Genomic DNA, 18396 nt, shown 5'->3' on the forward strand with positions numbered 1-18396 from the left:
TTCCTCAGAATTGAGTGAGTCCATATTTTTTTTCCTCTGCTTGGTCTAAAAAAGTAACCGTTACTGACTGCCACAATTTTTTTTTCCTGATTTCTTATAGTGTTTCTTAAAGCCAGAAAGTTGCCATTTGAAATGACTTTAGTTTTGTGTCATGTCTGTGATCTGCTTTTTTTCTACAAAATTAAACAACTGAATGAACATCCTCCGAGGCCGGTGATTCCATAATTTTTGCCAGGGGTTGTAGTACGGTGTGCACATTAGCAGATGGTTGACTTATTGACTGTGGTCACTCTGTGTCCTTAATTAATGACAGGGTGAGGCTCAATCTATTTTTAAAATTAGTTTGTTCAATTTGCAGTACAACAGTTTCAAAACAGAGAATCCTGGATTTTATTTTTAATACATTCAGGCCTGTTAAATGAAAAATATATTAAAATTATTTGTGTCATGTGAGCTCTATGAATTACCACTGGAGATTTTAACTTTCTGAAAGGTGATGAGGACAAGAAGACCAGAGCCTCCATAGTCCTGTTGTCCTGCATGGATCCTATCAGTCCCTGCTGCACACCTGTTCAGGTGATACACTGTGGTGAATATCTGGTAGTAAGAAGTAGGTTTTCACCTCAGTGAGTTCAAGAAATCATTAACCACAAGAAAAAAAAGATCTAAATCAGCTACTTGGAGTGAAGGAGGCACCATTCAGAACCTTTGTGACATCACAGAAACAATAATTGGTTTAATCAACAGTAAAGTGAAGCTGCTTCTGAGTAATTTGTACTTATTTTAACATTTCAAACGCATTCAGCTGAAAACCTGTTTATGTTCTGTGCACTTTCCTTTATCAAATACCTTTTTCTAATATACGAGTATATATATATATATATATATATATATATATATATATATATATATATAATATATAGAAAATAAAATGAGGGGGAAAACCCACTTTCTCTTCCATAAGTAGAATCCGCCATTTTTATTTATTTATTTATTTGCATAAAATGTAAACTAGAAAACAAAATATAATTAAAATGGTAACATTAAAAATAAAGATTGTCTGCTGGTGTAAATGACTAATTTTCTTTATTTTGAGCAAAAAGTTGTTTATTCCCACAGTTTTTATAACTTAGAAATGACAACATGCAACTGAAGTTAAAATTAAAATTTTTGCACATCAAAAGTGCATCCCGTCTTTCATGTTTTACTCATTTATAATGAATTTTTTTAACATTGCACCGGGAAAGTGCAGCTGCTAGATAAGTATCTCGCTTTCTTAGATATTTTGATGTTTTCAGCGTCTGTTTGCAGGTTCTCACATGTCAAAAAAAAAATTCTGTAAAGGCTGATTTTATTCTCAGGGCCACCCTGCTTGTACAACCCCAATTCCAATGAAATTGGGATGTTGTGTAAAATGTAAATAAAAACAGAATACAATGATTTGCAAATCCTCTGCAACCTATATTCAATTAAATACACCACAAAGACAAGATATTTAATGTTCAAACGGATAAACTTCATTGTTTTTGTTAAAATATTTGCTCATTTTGAAATGGATACCTCAAACACGTTTCAAAGAAGCTGGGACGGGGCAACAAAAGGCTGGGAAAGTTGATGAATGCTCAAAGAACACCTGTTTGGAAACAGGTAAGTGTCATGCTTGGATACAACCCCTGGCAAAAATTATGGAATCACCGGCCTCGGAGGATGTTCATTCAGTTGTTTAATTTTGTAGAAAAAAAGCAGATTACAGACGTGACACAAAACTAAAGTCATTTCAAATGGCAACTTTCTGGCTTTAAGAAACACTAAGAAATCAGGAAAAAAAATTGTGGCAGTCAGTAACGGTTACTTTTTTAGACCAAGCAGAGGGAAAAAAATATGGAATCACTCAATTCTGAGGAATAAATTATGGAATCACTCTATAAATTTTCATCCCCAAAACTAACGCCTGCATCAAATCAGATCTGCTCGTTAGTCTGCATCTAAAAAGGAGTGATCACACCTTGGAGAGCTGTTGCACCAAGTGGACTGACATGAATCATGGCTCCAATACGAGATATGTCAATTGAAACAAAGGAGAGGATTATCAAACAAAGAGGGTAAATCATCACGCAATGTTGCAAAAGATGTTGGTTGTTCACAGTCAGCTGTGTCTAAACTCTGGACCAAATACAAACAACATGGGAAGGTTGTTAAAGGCAAACATACTGGTAGACCAAGGAAGACATCAAAGCGTCAAGACAGAAAACTTAAAGCAATATGTCTCAAAAATGTGACAGAACAGTAAGAAACCGCCTAAAGGAAATGGGATTTACATACAGAAAAGCTAAACGAAAGCCATCATTAACACCTAAACAGAAAAAAACAAGGTTACAATGGGCTAAGGAAAAGCAATCATGGACTGTGGATGACTGGATGAAAGTCATATTCAGTGATGAATCTCGAATCTGCATTGGGCAAGGTGATGATGCTGGAACTTTTGTTTGGTGCCGTTCCAATGAGATTTATAAAGATGACTGCCTGAAGAGAACATGTAAATTTCCACAGTCATTGATGATATGGGGCTGCATGTCAGGTAAAGGCACTGGGGAGATGGCTGTCATTACATCATCAATAAATGCACAAGTTTCCGTTGATATTTTGGACACTTTTCTTATCCCATCAATTGAAAGGATGTTTGAGGATGATGAAATCATTTTTCAAGATGATAATGCATCTTGCCATAGAGCAAAAACTGTGAAAACATTCCTTGCAAAAAGACACATAGGGTCAATGTCATGGCCTGCAAATAGTCCGGATCTTAATCCAATTGAAAATCTTTGGTGGAAGTTGAAGAAAATGGTCCATGACAAGGCTCCAACCTGCAAAGCTGATCTGGCAACAGCAATCAGAGAAAGTTGGAGCCAGATTGATGAAGAGTACTGTTTGTCACTCATTAAGTCCATGCCTCAGAGACTGCAAGCTGTTATAAAAGCCAGAGGTGGTGCAACAAAATACTAGTGATGTGTTGGAGCGTTCTTTTGTTTTTCATGATTCCATAATTTATTCCTCAGAATTGAGTGATTCCATATTTTTTTTTCCCTCTGCTTGGTCTAAAAAAGTAACCGTTACTGACTGCCACAGTTTTTTTTCTTGATTTCTTATAGTGTTTCTTAAAGCCAGAAAGTTGCCATTTGAAATGACTTTAGTTTTGTGTTATGTCTGTGATCTGCTTTTTTTCTACAAAATTAAACAACTGAATGAACATCCTCCGAGGCCGGTGATTCCATAATTTTTGCCAGGGGTTGTATAAAAGAAGCATCCCCAAAAGGCTCAGCCGTTCACAAGCAAAGATGGGGCGAGGATCACTTTGTGAACAACTGTGTGAAAAAAATAGTCCAACAGTTTAAGAACAACGTTCAATTGCAAGGAATTTAGGGATTCCATCATCTACAGTCCATAATACAAGTATAATCAGAAGATTCAGAGAATGTGGAGAACTTTCTACACGTAAGCAAAAAGGCCAAAAACCAACATTGAATGCCCGTGACCTTTGACCCCTCAGGTGGCACTGCATTAAAAACCGACATTGTGTAAAGGATCTTACCGCGTGGGCTCAGGAACACTTCAGAAAACCACTGTCAACACAGTTCGTCACTACAGCTACAAGTTCAAGATAAAACTCTACCACGGAAAGTGAAAGTCATACATCAACAACATCAAGAAATGCCTCCGCCTTCTCTGGGCCGAGCTCATTTGAAATGGGCAGACGCAAAGTGGAAAAGTGTGCTGTGGTCTGATGAGTCCACAATTCAAATTGTTTTTGGAAATCTTGGATGTCATGTTCTCCGGACAAAAGAGGAAAAAGACCATCCAGATTGTTACCAGCGCAAAGTTCAAATGCCAGCATCTGTGGTGGTATGGGGGTGTGTTCGTGCCCATGACATGGACAACTTACACATCTGTGATGGCACCATCAATGCTGAAAGGTACATCCAGGTTTTGGAGCAACACATGCTGCCATCCAAGCAACGTCTTTTTCAGGGACGTCTCTGCTTATTTCAGCAAGACAATGCCAAGACACATTCTGCACATGTTACAACAGCGTGGCTTCTTAGTAAAAGAGTGCAGGTACTAGACTGGCCTGCCTGCAGTCCAGACCTGTCGCCCATTGAAATGTGCGGCGCATTATGAAGCACAAAATATGACAAAGGAGACCCCGGACTGTTGAACAGCTAAAGTCGTACATCAAGCAAGAATGGGAAAGAATTCCACCTACAAAGCTTCAACAATTAGTGTCCTCAGTTCCCAAACACTTATTGAGTGTTGTTAGAAGGAAAGGTGATGTAACACAGTGGTAAACATACCACTGTCCCAGCTTTTTTGAAATGTGTTGCAGGCATCCATTTCAAAATGAGAAAATATTTGCACATAAACAATAAAGTTTATCAGTGTGAACATTAAATATCTTCTTTGTGGTGTATTCAGTTGAATATAGGTTGAAGAGGATTTGCAAATCATTGTATTCTGTTTTTATTTACATTTTACACAACGTCCAAAACTTCATTGGAATCAGGGTTGTACATTTCATTTTTTGTGTGTGTGTGTGTGTGTGTGTGTGTGTGTGTGTGTGTGTGTGTGTGTGTGTGTGTGTGTGTGTGTGTGTGTGTGTGTGTGTGTGTGTGTGTGTGTGAGTTAAGACCTGTTAGCCGACGTGAACGTCACGTTCTTCACATAGATGGCTGAACGCGGGAAGCGGCACAGTGTGAAGTGGGTAAAACAGACAGCAGGTCCATGTGTAGCGGCTGCACTCTGCGTTGTGTTGTTATTGACTCCGCCCATTCGCTCCCCAAAGGACGAGAACTCACAAGCTCCGGCATGGAAGTTGGACTCTCTAACCAGAAGGCTAAAACCCAGGGCTCTGGCCTTGTGACCAGAGAATCCTTTTGAGCTGTTGGGAGTGAGGTTTACTAACTACATCTGCACAGCGACACCTGCTGGCCTCCGTTACACATGGAGTTTGCGAACAGTAACGTGTCAGTATAGGTGCTGCACCGCCGTATGAAAAAATGTTTGCGTAACATTCCGTGTGGTTTGGATGTAAGCGGCGGGGCTAGAACACTCATCGAAGCTTTCAAATGAAGCACAGTTTATTAATATCAGACTATTTTGAAGAGTATTGTGAGTGTATAAAGTCGTGGTCCCGTGATGGTGAAGTCTGCACTCTGACCCTACGGTTACATTAGCTACAAATGATGGCGACACGTAGTTGGTTTTGTTGCTTGTGCGTTCCTGTGGCGTGCATGCTAACATCTCTGTAAAATGTCTGTAAATCCCTTCAGAGGTCTTATCTGGTTACAAAAACTGTTTTTAGATTTACTGTTTATTTCTTACTAACTTACAAAATACATGAGAAACGTTAGATTAGATAACTTTATTGCTCCCTTTGGACAGACTCGCTCACTCTTCTTCAACTGCTTTCTCTAATTAAGGGTCGCAGGGGGGCTGGAGCCCATCCCAGCAGTCATGGTGCACGAGGCGGGGTACACCCTGGACAGGACACCAGTCTGTCACAGGGACACAACAAACACATTCACACCCGCACGCACACCTACGGACTCCCTCAGGGAAATTGAGGATTCAGTAGCCCCACAACCAGCCCTGAATTGGGTCAGATACTGGCCTTCGTTTTGGAGTGGGAATTCCCACTCCAAAACCACCAATGGGAGAGCAATACTCAAGCCACATCAAAGTGAAGCTGGCGTTAGCGTCTCAGCTGCCAACCAATCACAGGCTAGGAGAGAGAAGCCAGTATCTGGCCCACTTCAGGACTGGTTGTTGGGCTAAGGTTTCAGCAGGATTGTGTAGCAGCACACAGGGTAAGAAGCACACAGAGTATCGAAAGTGAAAGTAAAAAAAACAAACAAACAAAAAAAGTGTATTTTTACAGAAAAAAGCTATTTCAGTGTAAGTGGACTGCATTTATATAGCACTTTCCGATCTGCATCAGATGCTCGAATCGCTTTACAAATAAAGCCTCACATTCACCCCAGCAACTAGGGGATTAAAGACCTTGCCCAATGGCCCTTAGTGATTTTCCAGTCAGGCTGGGATTTGAACCGAGGATCCTCTGGTGTCAAGCCCAATGCCTTAACCACTAGACCATCACCTCAGCCATCTTGGTTTATTTTGTTTGTGTGAGCAGCCAGCTGACGTCACACTGCCTGATCACTCTGATTGGCAGTCGCTGTGTTGCGTCACTCAGTATTTTCATAAAATAGACTGCTGGTTTCTTTAGGTCCTGCCTAGCTGGCGGCAGAGTGACCGTTCTCTTGCACTACAGAATGCCCACTCTGATTAAAAATGAACGGCAAGTTTCCGCTTGCTGCTGCTGTGACCATACACTGACCGTCTCCTTTGTTGTTTAAAACTGCAGTTCCCAGTCTCGCCACCAGGGTCTTGTTGCTGTGTTGCCTAAAGTGAAGAAGTGACACGTTGACATGATGTGAGGGTGAAAAAAGCTTTTTGCCGTTTGGATTGAAACTTTAGTCATTTTTATCTGTAAGTGACACATTTGATTATGATCGTGATGAGAGAGGCTTTATTTATTAATTAATTTATTGTACTAGTTAAGGTTAGCATATGGCTCCGGTTAACAGCTGGGTTTGGTGAACTGACCCTCTGTTTAAGTGTCTGTTTGTTTGTGTCTGAGTGTATCCATTGTTTCTTTGCTTTTCTTTAATTTTGTAGCAAAAATGCAGAAAATTGTTTAGAAAAAAAATTCAGCATACAAAACATCTTATCTTTTTCATGATTTAATGTAATTACCTCCGCCAAGGAGGTTATGTTTTTGGTTGCGTTTTTTTGTTTGTCTGTTTGTCAGCAGGATAACTCAAAAAGTTTTGAACGGATTTTGATGAAATTTTGTGGAGTGGTTGGAAATGACAAGAGGAAAAAGTGATTAAATTTTAGTGGTGATCCGGATCACGATCCGGGAATTTTTTAAAGGATTCTTCACCATTGTGGGATAGGGGGAATTTTGACATTCTAGTTTCTAACTCCACAAAAACAAGGCAGAAAGGCTTGAAAAAAATTAGGGTGTAACATAGTCAAATGTTCTATCAAACAACAAAGTTTGGTGATGATCGGATCCGGATTCTGGATCTGGTGATTCAGAATATGCAAAAATATAGGGAAAATAGAAAATGTGTCAGTGTGAGGTGACAAATGAAGCTAGAGATGCACAACTAACACCAAATTGTAGCTGAATCTGTACTGATTCAGTAAGGTGTCATCAGATTTGATGTAGCTTCAAATGTTATGGAGCTAGATCCAAAAGAAAACCGCCATTACTGAAAAATCATTTTTATACAATAACTTTTGAACTAATAAAGACATAAAAGTGATTCCAAGTTCTAGTGGTATGTTTTCATGGTCAATGATGTCAAATATAAAGGAAAGAAAAGTGTATGTATCATAGTTTTGGTTGTAACACTGAATTGTTGAATAGATCACTGTGCCAAGGAGGGAATCTCTTTAGGGTCAGTGACCCTATGGCCTTGTTTAGAGAAGTGTTTCATAAATGTTAAAAAAAATTCATATATTTGCAGTTTAGTTGAATAATAAATTGAATTTTGTCTCTTATTTGTTTTTGTCTATAAGCACATGTAATATCAATATCAGTGCTCAGATGACAGTAGCTTCTGGGAAAGGTGCAATAAACTGTGATGCCAAGCGCTAAGGATACATGCTATCCAGTCACAGCAGATGAAACTTTTTTTACTACTGAGCAAACATCATTGTTAGACTTTTTTAGGTTCAATGATTCCACAGCGTGTAGATGTTATGGCGTCAGTGACCCCATGGCCTTGGCGGAGGTTTGCACTCTCTGAGTTCTTCTAGTTCAATTTATTTTCATTTATATAGCCCCAGAGGCAGCACGTTGGCTTAGTGGTTAGCAGTGTTGCCTCACAGCGAGAAGGTCATGGGTTCAATTCCCGCTTGTGTGCCTTTCTGTGTGGAGTTTGCATGTTCTCCCCGTGTTTGCGTGGGTTTCCTCCCACATCCAAAGACATGCAGGTTAGGTGGATTGGAAACTTTAAATTGTCCGTAGGTGTGCAAATGGGTGTGAGTGTGTTTGTTTGTCTATTTGTGGCCCTGTGACAAACTGGCGTCCTGTCCTGGGTGTACCGCGCTCCGCGCTCTATGACTGCTGAGATAGGCTCCAGCGCTGTAGTTGTAGTTTTTTTTTATACCTTCCTTCCAGCGGTGGCAGCACTGAGCACGATGCGCCACACTCAGACGATGAAGAAGAATAGCTTCCCACACAAACTTAATAAAGTCAATTTTTGGGACTTTATCGAACATTAAACTTTATAACTTTGTAAGTTGTTAAGGACAAGTCCTTGGACATGGTGAGTTAATAGTGTTTGAACCTGTTTTGCTAATTGGTTATTTTGCAGCCTGTTAATGTGTTTAAACATTTTTTTTTCTCTCTTACATAAGTTATTTAAATCACTGAAGGAAAAAAAAAAGCTTTACATAACCGCAGACTCAGAGCAATGGGGTTTTTAATTCATCTGTTTGTAGATGAATCAGTGAATCATTAATTTCACAAAGTCATTGATGTTGCTAACAGTCTGACATATTAGTGATTCTCATTAACAGTTTTAAAGGACTTATATTTCACGTAGTTTCTAGAATCTAAAGTAACGTGTCATAAAAATACATATGAATGTTTATAGCAAAAAAACGGATCCTCTCACGGACATGTGGGCGTGTCCCACTGAGCTGTTTCCTACAGAGTTCTATGGGTGTGTCCTTCAGAGGGGGCGTGTCCCTCTGAGTCAAGGTCTCTCAGAAGCACTGCAATGGTATCTATCTACGAGGTCTGTGATGAAAAAAGCGGTCCTTTTTATTTTTTTCAAAAAATAAATGGATTTGATTCATATGTATTTACGTCAGACATGCTTGAACCCTCGTGCGCATGCGTGAGTTTTTTCACATGTGTCGGTGACGTCATTCGCCTGTGGGCAGGCCTTGAGTGAGGAGTGCTCCACCCCGCCCGTCGGAATCTCTTTGTCTGAATAGCCGATGCGGACAGCGTGCGTTGCTTTATCAACATTTTTTCTGGACCTGTGAGGGATATCCGAGTGGACACTATTGGATAAATTAAGCTGGTTTTCGGTGAAAAGTTTAACGGCTGATGAGAGATTATGGGGTGTTTCTGTCGCTGTAAGGACTTCCCACGGAGCGGGACGTCCTGCAGCATTTCCAGGCGCCGTCGTCGGCCTGTTTCGACCTGTTTTGACCTGAAAACATCCTAATTTAAGGCTTAATTCACCCAGAAGAGGCCGGCATGAGGACTTTATGCAGACATTCCACTGTTTAATGACATTTTGTAATGAAAGACGTGCGCGCAAATTCTGAAAATCTGTGTGCGCCGCGACAGGAAAAACACCTCCGTGTTGAAAACCATTTGTAAAATTCAGGCGGCTTTTGATGGCTTTCAACAAGTGAGTAACTGAGAAATTGTTTAACAGCTTGGGCATGTTCCAACTTGACCGCTAAGGTTTCCAACGGAGGTGTTTTTCCTGTCGCGACCCCCCGCGGTCGGGTCCGGCCGACATGCGACTCTGCCCGCATGTTCTTTCATTACAAAATGTCCATTAACAATGGAATGTCTGAATAAACTCCTCATGCCGACTTCTTCTGCAAGTTCTCTGTTCTCTGACGACTTCCTGGGTCAACAGAGCTTGAAATGTGGAAGTTTTCAACTTGAAACGGCGAGACGCTGCCACCTCGAAGCGCAGGTCGCCGTCAGGCGCCGTGGGCCGTCTTTAAAGCGACACTACCAGACCAAAATCTCTTATCAGCCGTTAAAATTTTTACCGAAAACCAGCTGAATTTATCGAATGGTGTCCACTCAGTTGTGCCTTACAGTTTTGAAAAAAATTTTATCAAACAAAGCAGCAGTCTCTGAGCCATTCCTAAACAATGAAAAAAATCGACGAGCGGGTGGGCGACTCCTCACTCAAAGACTGCCCACAGGCGAATGACGTAACCGACAGGCGTGAAAAAACTCTTGCATGCCCACGAGGGTGTTCAAGCATGTCTGATGTAATCACACGTGATTCAAATCCATATGGTTTTTGAAAAAAATAATAAGGTCCGTTACTTTTATCACAGACCTCGTATAGTATCTATCTCATACTGTGTTCATGATGGTAAAGTCAGAAAATCCACGTTGTGAGCTTCCAGGTTCTTAAAAGCGTGTTTATTTGAAAAAGAAAAAAAAAAGAAAAAAATCAGGAAACATATTTGCACTTTGTTGTCTTTCTGAGGAATAGTTAAGTTATTCCAGCTGCTTGCTGTGGGTGATGACGGCTGTATTTCTATTTGTAATCTCTTTGAAAATCTTCTCAGTTACTGTAGACGTCTTTGCAAAAACTAACGCTGGAAACTTAAACATAATTAAACATTTGTAAATAACTGTTTCAGCAGCCATTGATAGGATGCCGTGATTGTAGTTCTTAAAACATAAAGTTGGATTAATTGGACAACACTGAAAACATTGAATTTCTTCCTGAGTTTCAGAGCAAAAAAAAAAATCCAACAGGCGATGTTGGACTGTTGCTATAGAAACAGATCATCATCTTGGCTGTGTTGCTATGGTGATGCGGTGGAGGATGTTTCTGGTCATCCACAAGATCTGAGGAGGTCTTAATTCTCGAAAGCCACCCCATTTTTTTGGGGGGGGTGGGGGAGGGTTCCATGGTGAGAGGTCAGGGGTCAGCAGTGTTTGTCAAGTTGGATCTGAAGATTTTAATTTTGTAGTATTATGCCACAGTTTGGGGTTCACTGGAACACACAGGATTTCACCACCTGACCCTTCGGATGGAAGATGACCTACCCAGTTTTTCCACGTCAACCCCCCTCCCCCCCCCAATTATTTTTTCCTAATGATCCCGTAATGTCCAAACAAAAGCAAAACATTCCATCCGCTTTAATTTAATTCCAGACAGTTTTTGCTCCAGTTTGTTTTTCTGCTTCTTTTGTCGATGGAAGAAATAACAAATAAAAAACAAAGAAGCACATGTCAGAGCTGATCATCACCTGATGGCTGAGCGGAACCTGAGTCTCCTGACTGGCTCATGGAAAGAGTCCTGATGTCGCTTTTTCACTTCCTGAACGGCCTCTTGGATGACGTGTGCCGACATTTTTTATCAGCGCTTCTGAAACTGCTCAGAAAACTTCTGTAGCTATTTTGATGGTCCAAATAAAAGCAGCCATCATATTTTACATTAACGTTAGCGGAGACGATTGGCAACGTTTTGTTGCTGAGGTCAATTTCTCGTTGTATCGTGTTTGTTTGCAGAAAAAGCAAAATTCAACAAGAGCCACAAACAAATGCTCGGTTTTCTGGCGCAAACCTGCCAGTCTTCATGCAAAAGTGGTGCAAGTATCAGGAGTCAGACATTTACAATATTTATTAACCAATCCGGGTTTTTTTGTTGTTGTTCTTTTTTTTTTGTATCATCATAATGCCGACGTTGAGGTTTATAACTTGACATCGAGGTGAAAAATGTTCTGTAACACCTGAGCAAGTCAGTAACTAAAACCAACAACCTCAGTTTGTCATGGAATTTTAGTGCGCACGTACTTTCTTATGTCATTTGTGTGTGTGTGTGTGTGTGTGTGTGTGTACGCACGCTTTTGTGTGTGCATTTATGGCTCGAAAGGTAAATTTAATTTCAACGGCAAAGTATTTTTTTCTTTACAAGCAAGTACACGATACATTTTTATATTTAATCTGTCATAGTGTCATTTCCAGTTTTACACATTCTGTTTATAAAAATAAAAAAACTCATTGTCCTAATATTCACATGCTGAGGTTACACACAGAGACAGGAAGTGGGTTTAGCCGCTGTGATCGGGTCGGGGTCACGAGCGATCGCACTAAAGGTTCTAAAGATGTTCTTTGCATACGTACGTTAAGTCAGAGTGAGGATAGGAGGATGAAGCTGAGCGCAGCTGATGTTAGCCACATGGCGTCATATCAGCTGGGCATGATGGGTAAAATAAAAGTCAGATGGAGGAGGTGGTAGTGTCTTCTCATTGGTTCACCTGTCTGGTTAAAGACCTGCCCACCAATAACAAACTGTTCTTGCTTCTAATCTTCCAATCAAGCCAATGATGTGTATTGTTGGCCTGTAAGATGTAGGCACCAGCCAATCAAAAAAGACAGAGCCCTTAGAAGTAGCCAATCAAAAAGCTAACAAAAAGAGGAAGTTGTTGCTGACAGCCAATCAGAGAGAGAGTCCTCCTGCAAGTTCCTTTTTCCTGAGCCGTCTGCCGGTTAGAGTCTGGGTTAGTCTCTGGGGGGTTGGTTTAAGCCACGGCCCCGGGGCGTCTCCTTGGGCGGTGTAACGGCTCAGCTCCCCTCCAGTCAGAGTCCTCTCTCCAGCCAATGATGCTGGCGGCTGATTGGCTGACATCTGAGAAGGTGGTGACCGATTCGCTGTCAGAGTGCTGTTGGCGGCGGTCTTCATTTTCCATGGGCATGAGGAAAGAGAATGGTGCTCTCTGATTGGATGCTGATATCCCAGAATGCTTTGCATGTTGCACCTGACTTTCAGCTGCTTGGTCTTCGTTTTCCCTCGCTCCTCTCTCCTCCCTTCGCTCAGGCTCTCTTACCTTCCTCCTGCTCTCTTTCGTTAATGCTGACTCCTCTTCCTCCCTCCCTCCCTCTCCTCCTCTCTGTCATGGTCTCTTACTTTCTTCTTGCTTTTTTTCTCACTCCTCCTCTGCTTCCTTTTTGCTGACTCCTTCTTCCTCTCATCATTATCTCCTCCTGTTCGTCTTTTATCCTGTCTTGGCTTACAGAAACATTCCTGGGTAAGCTTTTACTCCTCCTCTCATCTCCTCGGTTCTCCCGCTGTCGCTCACTCTGACTCCTCTTTCTACCCCCATCTTTCTCTTTCTTTGTTTTCCTACCCTCTTGTTTCTCCTCAACCCTCCTCTCCTTCTCCTGTGCCTCCTCCTCTATCATGTCCAGGTCCAAATCAGGAGTCCCCGCCTTTCCTGCTCCTCCTATTCTGTTGGTTTCTCCTCCTGCAGTATTTGAATCCAGAGTGTTCAGCCTCCCTTCTTCTTTTCTTCTCCTCTCTCCTCCTCCTCCTTCCGTCAGTTGGCTGAAGGAGGTGGTTGTCATGGTTGCTGCAGCCACATCATTCTCCTCTGTGTGTGAAGAGGAGGAGGGGGAGAAGGCTCCTCCTTCAGGGCCTGAAAGAAAAAAAAAAGACATGAGAAACAAATTCTTAAAACATTTATCCAGTCACAGAATCAATATTGTGAGTGTAGATTTTAATTTTGTAGCTCCAGTTTGCTCATTGTTTTTTTTTATTGATGGATAACTACTGCAGAAGTGTCAAGGGATCCAAATAGGAAGGTACTGAGTGTGACTTCTGAGAGAGGAACGAAGACAAGGACACTTGGTGGTGGAATTAAGAAATGTAGAAAAGTAGTAGGAAAAAAATAATTGGCAAAAAAAAGAGAGATTTGGAGAACTGAAGAAAGCAGACAGGAGTACAAGGACATGTGGTGTAAGGTGAAGAGGCAAAAGCTAAGGAAAGGGCATATAGCGAGTTTCCATCACGTTAATCATAAAGGAAGGAGAAAAGGACTTGTACTGATTGACCAGACAAAGGGCCATAGCTGGAAAGGATGTGCAGCAGATTAAGGTAATAAAGGATGCAGATGGTAATGTGCTGACAAGCAGGGAGAGTGTGTTGAGAAGGTGGAGGGAGTATTTTGAGGAGCTGACGAATGAAGAAAATGAGAGCAAGAGAAAAGACTGGATGATGTGGAGAGAGTAAATCATTAAGTGCTGGGGATTAGTAAAGATGAAGAGTGGAAAGGCAGTTGGTCCAGATGACATTTCAGTGGAGGCATGGAAGTGTTTAGGAGAGATGGCAGTGGAGTTTCTAACCAGACTGTGTAATAAAATCTTGTAAAGTGAGAGGATGCCTGAGAGGGGAAGAACTGTGCTGTTCCTGATTTTCAAGAATAAGGGTGATGTGTCTTAGGGATTGACTGATTATCAACCAGGAAAATATTCAGCATTTTTGTGGCTATCGATATCCGACCTTTATAGCAGCCAATATGATGTTTATTTTTCTCAATGAAGTGGTTGTAGCGACTCCCTAGTCGCCAAGTTCCACCTTCACACATTCATTTAAAAAAAAGACATTGCCATTCAGCGGCTTTGGTGTTCTGTGTCGTGTGCTGCTGTGGAGAGAAGCAGGCCTCTGCAGCAGAGCTGAAAGCTATGTCTCTGTCCACAGCAGGTCTCTGTCGAGTTTCAGTTCAACGTCGCAGAAACAAAAAACTTAATCCAAATCCTTCATTAATTAAATAATCCAGAGCTCCTCAGTGTGTCTTTAGCTGCTGTTTACATTCAGAAATTAACCATTTATTTTACAGATTAAAGGCTTCGTATTTCCATAAAGGTCCAGGAGGAGTAAAGAGGAGAGAGTCGCTGATCATGGCTTTGAACTAAACAGGGGAAGGGGAAAGCAGGAGATGGGGGGGGGGGGGTCACTCATTTTCACAAACCAAAAGTTAATAGTTTTCATGGAACTGTTTAATATAATATAAAATTATATTATTATTTAATATAAAAAGCAGTCTCACTCAAAAATGTTGAAGGAATTAAGAAAAAGAAGCAGTAGTAGTGTTGGCAAAGAAAATGCTATATGCATCAAATATTAATGTTTTTAACCTTTTAAATGTCATTTAAAAACACATAACATAAAATATACAGAAATATGAAATATGCATCATATTTAAGTTAAATTGCCTGAAGTTGTGGCTGTTACAGTCAATTACAAAACATTGAAAATCTTAAATTACTTTAATTTATTCCACTACACAAAGGTCCATTGATGTTTCTGAAGGGTCCATCATGTGGCGCTAATGGCCCCTGATGTCAGGCACTGAGGAACTGTTAGCCCAAATCACTCAAATGTGAATGACTGCTTCCTGGTTTGTAACAAAGTCCCGCCCACAGCACTACTTGATTTGTTAGACGTCACAAGTTCAGCCTGTCAGTGCTGAAGGCTGCTGTACCTCAGACTGACATAGAAGAAGACAGCAGGGTGTAGACTGGAGCTGTGTCGGCTGGATTTATTTATTTAATTGTTCATTTATTCAACTTCATGTTATTTGTAGCTCCCTGCACTTTTTGTGTGAAAGTCATGTTGAAAGGTTCTGTGAATTAAACATACGCTGCAAAACATTTAAAGAAAAATTTGTGTTGAGTGTGTCGTACTAAATTTTGACACATTTTACTGCAGGCCAATATCAGCCTGAAATATTGGTATCAGCCTCAAAACCTTGTCAGTATTCGGTATCGACCCTTAAAATTCCACATCGGCCGACCCCCTAATGTGAAGAGCTGCAGTAAATACAGAGGCATGAAGCTGATCAGCCACAGCATGAAGTTATGGGAAAGATGAGTAGAAGCTAGGCTTAGAAAACAGGTGAAGATCTGTGACCAGAAATATGGTTTCATGCTGAGAAAGAGCACTACAGATGCCATGTTTGCTCTCAGAGTACTGATGGAGAAGTATAGAGAAGACCATAAGGAGTTATATTGTGTGTTTGTGGATTTAGAGAAACCTCATGATGACAGGGTGCAGAGAGAAGAGTTGTATTATATTGAGGACATCTGGAGTGACAGAGAAGTACTTGTATATGAGGGTAGTACAGGACATGTACAAGGATCGTGTGACAGCAGTGAGATGTGCAGTAGGAATGAAAGACTCATACAAAGTGGAGGTGGGATTACATCAAGGATCAGCTCTGATCCTTTTGTTCACAGTAATGATGGACAGGTTGACTGATGAGATCAGACAGGAGTCTCTATGCACTGTGATGTTTGCAGATGATATTGTGATCTGTAGTGAGAGTAGAGAGCAGGTTGAAACTAGTCTGGAGAGGTGGGGGTCATTGTGGTAGCCTAGACTTGCCCCAATCTGTGAGACCTCCTCCACAGGAGTAGGACACTACAGACTGTTGAGACACACACACACACACACACACACACACACACACACACACACACACACACACACACACACACACACACACACACACACACACACACACACCTTTCAAGTGTTCATAACCTAGAATGCACCTGGAGGAGTGCGTTCCAGGTTAAGTGGGTGTGTAATCCCTGCATTGGATCAACACCAGAGGGTTGAGTTCAAAGACATCCTGATATGATGCAGAAACCACCTGATTTGGGTCCTTTTAATGGGAAAGGTCAGGTTTCCTCCTCTGACCTCCTTCTGGACATACCAAAGAGTGACCCCAATTACCCTGTGAAGACTAGTTTCAGTCATTGTCCAGACCTCATGGTCAGTAATGCAGTTTGTCTGTTCGCATGAGAGATTCACCATGATCCAAACCACTATTGTCCAGCAGAGTACTGTGGACTGAGACTCTGAGGTGTGGCTTCTGACTGAAGCTCTGTCTGGATTAATGGTCTGTTTGTCATCTGAAGACTGAAACTAAAAGCTTGCCAGGTTTTGCTGATCTGGCAACAATCCTACAGAGTAAAGGTTAAAATGTTCCAGCCAAACCTCTAAGTTCTCTGTTCTGTTCCAGCGTTTACCTCAGATCCCGGGCATGGGTCCCTCCCACTCGCTCCGTCTTGCTGAGCAGATAAAAGGAAACATTATGGTTGTGCAGAGCAGTGGCAGCTCCAGGTCTTGATGCAGAGAACAAGGCTGAGTTGTTCACTTTGCCTTAATCTGTTTTTCAGCAGTCTCTAATCTGAGTCGGTGATAACAAACGTCTGTTCAGTCAAATACGAAGACGACCGAGTGCAACAGTCCTGCTGGGTCACAGGGTCGAAAGTCCAACCATGTGAGTCAGATCAACAGCCTGCACGTTACTGTCCTTCAAATGCCAAAGTCAATACAAATAAATAAATACAAGTCATAAAAGATGGTTTGCGTTATGTTACATATGTTCAAGGTGCTCTGCCCCCTAGATGCATTCTGCCCCCTGGTGGACAAAGGTTTGGAACATGTAAGTGACTTTGATAGTGATCATCTTACATTGACACACAATGAAAACTGGAACCAACATTTGGTGATGGAAATGAAGGAATGAGGCGGGAAGTGAGAGCTGAGGGGGGCGCAAAGATAGAGTTACCAACCGCGAGTTTTCAGTGCGTCCAATCACGTAGAAGCAGGGCTCTCCCTGCTTGGAGTTGGTCATACAGAGAGACAGGCTGGACAACTCCACTGACGAAGATGAGGACCAAGATCAGAGTGAGAAGTGAAGAGGAAAGAGGAAGAAACATTCAAATCAGACAGCAGAGAGGGAAATCGACAGAAAGCCAAAGCTGTGATTGGACAGAATGTCTGAACACATGGCGGATTTCATAAATTCCCAGCGAGAAACAATCTGAACGTGATTTATACGCATGTACCATCTCACACCAGGGTTTGTCAGAGAATATCTCAAAGTTAATACATCTGGATTATTGACACAGCTGTGTCATGGGACTACCGCTTTTTTACTGTGTATACGTCGCACCGTGACTAGGAAAAAATGTGTCTATCACACGGTGTATAAGTAGCATCTTTTTCTCTGCGTGACATTCACTTTGTAACCCAGCATTTCCCTGGGGCACGAGTTTAACAACGGACAGGAACTTAGTACAGCACATGTGCACACCACAGCCTGTTTTTTTTTTTTTTTTTACATGAGTATCTTTTAAAAACAAGATGGACAAATAAACATGCATTGGACAGCATTCTGGATGTTATTTGAGGCCCACAGCGTTGTAAACACTGCAAGAAAAACGTGAGACCATTTTTTAAATTGCCTCATTATTTTGGAGGTTTGGAGCATTGGTGTAGTTTATGTTTATTATTTGTGTTTACATTGTTATTGGTGTTTTATAGAGAGAGTTTTCCTAGGAATCAAAGCACTTAATCAAATAAATTGTTGTTGTTTTTGTTGTTGATAATAATTTGATGTAATTTTTCATATTATAAATTGCAGGACCTCCCAAACTACTTAATTAAAAAAATTAATAAATAAAAAGGCAACATACTTAGAAAAATAGCGTCCAAAATGTTACTCTATTTGGTCCATTTAGTGTGTAAACACACATTTTATCCAGTGAGGGTGTGTTTTTACAGGCCAAAGGTCACCGTGTGGAATGGCCTACGATGCAACTGCCCGACAGATTTAATTACTTAATAAATTTATTTATTTTTAATGCAAACTACTGCATGGATTTCTCCCAAATCCACTTGATCATTTCATGTCTGGGAGCACACACTGCCGGTCACACCGTGCTGCTTCCATGGCATTTATATTCGACTTACT

The 18396-nt window shown here is 41.2% G+C and overlaps 1 protein-coding gene across 3 annotated transcripts in view; it reads right to left on the reverse strand.

Annotated features, from left to right (window-relative positions):
* Positions 1-12604: 12604 nt before the first annotated feature.
* Positions 12605-18396, reverse strand: part of magixa (MAGI family member, X-linked a) — a 118936-nt gene continuing 113144 nt past the window's right edge. For 2 of the 3 annotated variants that reach the window (XM_034171854.1, XM_034171853.1), the window contains exon 21: positions 12605-13266. In XM_034171854.1, coding sequence (XP_034027745.1) covers positions 12755-13266 — 512 coding nt within the window. In that variant the 3' untranslated portion in view covers positions 12605-12754. Of the gene's footprint in view, positions 13267-17212; positions 17301-18396 lie in introns of all 3 variants that reach the window. The other variant, XM_034171855.1, reaches the window with a different exon arrangement.

The sequence above is a fragment of the Thalassophryne amazonica genome, chromosome 6 (genome assembly GCF_902500255.1).
Source record: "Thalassophryne amazonica chromosome 6, fThaAma1.1, whole genome shotgun sequence".
NCBI lineage: Eukaryota > Metazoa > Chordata > Actinopteri > Batrachoidiformes > Batrachoididae > Thalassophryne > Thalassophryne amazonica.